Genomic DNA, 6747 nt, shown 5'->3' on the forward strand with positions numbered 1-6747 from the left:
GACTAAGCTGGACATTGTGTGGTAGTTCTACTGGAGCGTAAACTGCTGTACCTGTTTATGCACTTATCCTATCAAATTATTTTGCGTTGGCGAATGTCCAGCTGGAGCTGTCTAGTAAGTTGAATTATTTCAGCACGACAGAGATTGGTAGGTCATATACCAGTAGATGGTTCCCTAAGTCATTCATCTAAGAGAAATACATATGTTTATCTCTTAAAATGTTCGGCAATATGTTTATTGTTTGTGATGTGTGTCTATATATGTATGAAAACGTTGTACTGAACGGGGTGAGGATAGCTTGAGCTACCTCATCTCTTTGGATGTATTTTACCTCAATAAAACTTTCAAATTTCAATCTCAATTTCAAATTCTAAGAGAAATCTGGTTCGGGCGGCTGAAAGTGGCAGAGACTCTTGAGACCATCGTGAGATTAGTTCTTACGGCTAACAAATGTATCATAGCGTGTGTGTATAACTGTGGCATTAGGATAACAGGATAACAGGGGGTGATAGTATGATAGATTTGGCAGCGGAGTATTGGTTGCAGTATGATAGGTTGTGTAAGCGTGATTGAAAATGAGGCAATAGCATGATATTGGTTGAAGCATAATGGTGGAAATATTATTGTTGATAGTAGAAGTAGGATGATGCTGGTAGAGCACAATTTATGTAGTAGCAAGATAGTGCTAGCAGCATGCTCGTAGTAGTAGTAATAATAGTAGTAGTAGCATGATGGTAGCAGTATTGTGATGGTGGTAGTAGAATACAGCCTCTCCTCCTGTTTAGACAGTACTTATAATAACCCTGTGGACCACCGTACATATATATTTTGACGTAATAGAAAGTTAGAAAGTTAAATTTTGAACTATTGAATTTGAACAAACTGGATAGGGGTTCTGTAATAAAGATGCTAATGAAATCTAACCATCCTAGGCCCAATAAACTCTGAGGCCAAACATATTACATAGATGTGCTATACAAGGCCTAGAAATAATTTATGTTTATTTTTAGCTTTATTTTTCCTGGTTCTATAAAGGGAACAGTACCAAATGGTACTGTTTATTCATTACGTCAATATATGTACAATAGTGTACATATATACAAAATGTACTATGCAAACGAAGGATGGGTTGCAGCCGAAGAATGATACTGATAGTATAAAGAATAATGTCATTAATGTGATAGTGGTAGAAGAATCATAGTGGTGGTAACATATGTTAACAGAACGGTTGTAGCAGTTGCATGAATGAAGTAGTAGCATGAATAATGTTGTGGCATGATAATGGTAGTCCGTGAGAATGGTGCCTACCATTGTCACGGCCTACCACTATCATGAGGTGGAAACAGCATGATAGTGTCAGTTGGATGGTAGCACCATGCTTGGAAATCAGGAAACTTGTGAAGAAACTTGTGAAAAGTGAAGGAGACAAAGCTATAGCTACAGGCTGTGAAATGAGAGACTAAAGATGAAACTGAGGGAGGAGGTAAGAAGATATGAGAGTGAAGCGGAGTAGGAGAAGAAGAGGGTTGACGGGGGAGGGAGGGAGGGAGGGGATGAGACTGGGAGAGGGAGAGAGAGAGAGAGAGGGGAGGGAGGGAGGGAGAGAAGGATAATATCTCAGACCATTAAGTAAATTGTGTTATGAAGCAGCTTACAGGGGTGAGGTCAGCGCCTGAAGCCACTAGCAGGAAAGCCAGGCAATATCCAGCTCGACACCGTACCTGCCTAAGCCAACATTATCTCCTCTCATAGACAGATATTCTACCCCGGGAAAAACGTCCCGTGAGAGTCGCTTTATTGCATACAACGTCTACCCATCACCCGAGAACTTTCTGCAATAATCACCCACCTATACAAGACGGGCACCAATGTCTGAAGTTGAATACAAGGACAAGACGCAACGGTCTAGAGAAACAGGGGAGGTATGTTATGTGTTTGTTATAAACGGGTAAGCAAGGCTGGACTAATAACAGAGAGAGCATCATATATCATCCGTAATATAACGGTGTACATTATTAAGTTCACATGATGCCTCTTTACCTCGTTCTAGGCTACAAGGGCACAGCAGCCTGCATATCACATGAAAACTTGATTTTATTGAGATTGCGACTCTCTGTGTCTCACTGGAGAGATTTTACGTGTTTTCGAAAACGAAAATTGCGTTTTCTTTTCCGAGGAGAGAAAACGTATTTTTTTTATATTAACACCAACTTTAAATAATGTGGATTTCTAACACAAAAGTGACCAGATAGGAGTCAAGAGGATGTTTAGGATTAGAACAATGAGTAACGATAAGATGAGACATCATTAGGTGCTTCATGAACACACAAACTCTTCTGAATCAACTTGTCTTCTAACCTAATAATATCACAATTTCTATTTTTATGGAATAGACCAATTAGTTAAAATGCAACATATAAATAATAAATTAAAGAACCATAATATTGTAAATTGTCTATCAATCGGCCTCAATAGGTGAGTTGCAAAGGTTCGTAGGTTTCTATTTAGGCAAAACGGTAAAAAAAAATTATGGAGTTGGCTGCTATTTGAATGTTAACTACGCATATTTTATACTTTTTTGTTCTCTAAATTCCACATAGATACGAGGCATTGTCCTCTACAGATAATTTATGCATTCAGCGATTATGCGGCGGAAAAAAATAAATTTGCTTACTGAATGAAAAATATTTTTCCTTTTTTTTTTATCTTTTCTCCTTTTTTTCAAATTAATGTATAATAGACTTGATTGATTTTTTTATTACTGAATATAATTAGTGTCAGTGATGTGGTCTTGTGCGTGTATGTCCTGTTACACTACTGTTGTTCTGTTACACTACTGTTGTCCTGTGACACTACTGTTGTCCTGTTACACTACTGTTGTCCTGTTACACTACTGTTGTCCTGTTACACTACTGTTGTCCTGTGACACTACTGTTGTCCTGTGACACTACTGTTGTCCCGTGACACTGCTGTTCTTAGCTGGGACTTGGAGACCTACTGCCTTCCGTCCTGCGGCTCCGAGAGCTGGCTCTGAGAGCTGGCTCTGAGAGCTGGCTCTGAGAGCTGACTCTGAGAGCTGGCTCTGAGAGCTGGCTCTGAGAGTTGGCTCTGAGAGCTGGTTCTGAGAGCTGGCTCTGAGAGCTGGCTCTGAGAGCTGACTCTGAGAGCTGGCTCTGAGAGCTGGCTCTGAGAGTTGGCTCTGAGAGCTGGTTCTGAGAGTTGGCTCTGAGAGCTGGCTCTGAGAGCTGGCTCTGAGAGTTGGCTCTGAGAGCTGGCTCTGAGAGCTGGCTCTGAGAGCTGGTTCTGAGAGCTGGCTCTGAGAGCTGACTTTGAGAGCTTGCCTTGATTTAGATAAAAAGGATGTTGGGTTTCGTCTTTGCATGGCTTGCCCTGAACATTTAATGCATAACTTTGCTATTTAGGAGCCATTTATTTTATACTTGGTAAATTTGTTATTCTATTGTAGGCCATTGCGAAGCCTGTATTGTACGACATGGCAGAGTCTGTGTGTTGTAGGCTGTGGTGAAGCCTGTATTGTACGACATGGCAGAGTCTGTGTGTTGTAGGATGTGGTGAAGCCTGTATTGTACGACATGGCAGAGTCTGTGTGTTGTAGGATGTAGTGAAGCCTGTATTAGGCTGTGGTGAAGCGTGTGTTAGTCTGTGGTGAAGCTTGTGTTAGTCTGTGGTGAAGCTTGTGTAAGGCTGTGGTGAGGCCTGTATTAGGCTGTGGTGAAGCCTGTGTTAGGCTGTGGTGAAGCCTGTGTTAGGCTGTGGAGAAGCTTGTGTGATCTTCGACGACAGTAACTCAATAATAATACCGAGGCGTCTTGCCTTCAGCCTAACTTTGCTTTATCATGTATTTGTAATAATCAGATAATCAGAATTCACACGACTGTCGCTAAAGGTACAGCTACAGCCGGGAAATCAGGCTCTACAAAGCTGTAAGTAACATAGGAGAGAATCAGGCTGAAAAAAGACCGTAGCTAAACCTGAGGACTCAGGATCTCCATTACTGTAACAAAAGCAGGATAATCAAGGATCTACAAGACTGAGAGGAAATAATTAATATCCAAAGAAGGCGCCAAGCCGGGAAAACTATGAAGCAAGAGACTGCCCAAGACATTTGGGATCTTTCCGTACCTGACGCTGACGCATTGAAATCACCTCCCACGGCAGCAATGAATCTTTCTGTCGTTTGCAACAAACATATTATTTAGAAGTACTAAGGAACTTGAGATAGCACAGTAAGCTGTTGAAGTTGGGGTATTAATCAATACCAATAGGAAGGAGATGCATCCTCCCCTTACCTTGGTGAGGGGAGGATGCGTTTACCTTGGTGAGGGGGGAAGAGGGTACGTTTACCTTGGTGAGGGGGGGGGGTGCGTTTACCTTAGTGATGGGGGCGAGTGTTTTTATCTCAGTAAAGGCTGTTATGGATGCGTTTACCTCGGTAAAAGCTGTTATGGGTGTATTTACCATGGTGATGGGTATATGTGTTTACCTCAGTGATGGGTAATGTTTATCAATCTGAGGGCAAGCCACGAATGGACTACACCTGACTGGAGTGCCATTAGGGGGGAGGGGGCAGATTGGCACAATCGTCCTGTTGTTCGGCCGTTCAGTGGGTAACGAGCCAGCAATTACTCAAGCTCGTCTTCTCGACTTCTTTCTTATCTAGGGACCTGCATGTCCACTTTCCACCGGTGGTGCTTTGAGAAAGTAGCGTCACTAGGCTCTAACACCTGTACCGACGTAAACATTATGACGCCAGAGTGACGCCAGAGTGACGCCACACGACCCTTGCACACCATATATAAAATACAACATGTTCTCTTAATTTTTGTTAGATTAGATTATGTTCAGTTAGGTTAGGAGAGGATAGATTTGTTTATAGAGTAGCTATGAGGTATGGGGGGTAAATACTTTTCTCAGGTCTTCGACCTTACTCCGTTGCGGACCTTTATGTATTAAGGTAATTACGGTAATACTCTCATGTTAGCTGGAATAATACTATCTAGCTTCTTGTTAGATGTGGGATTGATGGATGATTGATGTCCACTGTCGCTGGTTGGTGGTCTTCCTGACAGTTCCACACTCCGGCTAATTCAACAAGTGAACTGCTAGTGTGGGTACAGGGTACCCACCCTGTACCCACACTAGCTAGTGTGGGTACAGGACGGCACAGCGCCCAGTGAAGTGACCGAACCAGCAGCCTAGCGGTGGCTAATCTTAAGGTGCCGTTTTGACTTGAACTTGGACTTGAAAAGGAGATAACAACGATGCTAACAATCTCCCTTGTCCGAATTCTGACCAAATCGTCACTGACCTTAACGTACCGCAGAAGATCCCAAGTCATCTAAGATTAGGTAGCTAATGATTTATCAATAAAAGTATTGGGTTCATTTTCATTCTATTTTCATTATGCAATTTTCACACGAAGAGTAAAATTACATTATACACAGTCAACCTTTAGAAGGTTATTAAGGCCCCCACAAGAGCTTACTAACACAACCAGCAAGTACACTCTCAGTGTACATATACACCGAAAAGAATAATACACCTCTCACTCTGTATATACTGCTGTATGACACATTTCACAATAAATGTATTTCCAACGTATTTCCTGCTAACATATTAAAATAATGAACACAGGTGAAGTGGTGCCTTCCTGCAGGCGCTGCCACTCTCATATTACGATATGTTATTTGTTCATAAAATGTTCAATTGTATTGCTACATACAGGTGAGCTGCTACATCCATACAGTAGGTGATGGTGCCTACACCAGCTGTGCTTCCACACTCATACAACAGGATGGGTCGCCTGCAACCAGTGTATTGCTACATTCATACAACAGGATGGGTCGCCTACAACCAGTGTATTGCTACATTCATACACCAGGATGGGTCGCCTACAACCAGTGTATTGCTACATTCATACACCAGGATGGGTCGCCTACAACAAGTGTATTGCCACAGTCATACAACTAAAAATTTAGGATTCATGCACGGCCTTCGCACCTTCCCCTCTTCCGCACGCAATACTATCTTCGTACACACGAACGCATTCACGCACGCACGTACGTGCGCCTTCGAATAACTCGTCGAACACGATTCACAGCATATAATATACTATACGCATGCACGCAAAAAAATATCATGATCGTACACACACACACATTTATAAACGCAAACGCACGCATCATATACACGCACACACTACCATACACAAACAAAACAGCTCTCACCCGTACATTTACGCAATATATGTTCCATCCGGCCACGCCTATGGGAAAAGCAATCACAGTTGGTATTAAGAAAAACTAAATATGGGAGATCCAGAGAAAACGTCAACCTTTCCTCTCTCTCTCTCTCTCCCATATTCTCTTATAGGTAAGAGAGGTGGAAGGGGATGGAAGAGGGGGGAGGAGATAGAGGAGGAGGAAGAGAACTGGAAGGAGAGGAGAGGTCAGGTCAGAGAGAGATATGTACCCTTGTAGCTCCCAACAAGGTGCAGGCCCTGAGGAGGTAATCTCTCATGTGCGTCAAATGTCAGCCCTGCCCGCGGGCTCCCTCTCCCCCCCCCCCCCCCCCCACGGATTACACCCAGGCACACTTCCTCCCCTCCTTTACCCCCTCCCCTCCCCTCACCCTCTCCCCCCCTTTTTCTCCTCTTCCCCCTCACTCATCTGTTCTCCATCAAAACTCACTCTCACACCATCCTTTTCTTCCCCCCTGTGCCCCTCT

At 43.0% G+C, this 6747-nt stretch overlaps 1 protein-coding gene across 1 annotated transcript; it reads right to left on the reverse strand.

Moving 5' to 3' along the window:
* Positions 1–2947: 2947 nt before the first annotated feature.
* On the reverse strand, positions 2948–3382 carry LOC138350152 (protein IWS1 homolog). The gene has a single exon (XM_069300474.1). It carries the CDS (start codon positions 3380–3382, stop codon positions 2948–2950), a length of 435 nt encoding a protein of 144 aa, XP_069156575.1.
* Positions 3383–6747: the final 3365 nt, after the last annotated feature.

Source organism: Procambarus clarkii, chromosome 44 (genome assembly GCF_040958095.1).
Source record: "Procambarus clarkii isolate CNS0578487 chromosome 44, FALCON_Pclarkii_2.0, whole genome shotgun sequence".
Lineage (NCBI taxonomy): Eukaryota > Metazoa > Arthropoda > Malacostraca > Decapoda > Cambaridae > Procambarus > Procambarus clarkii.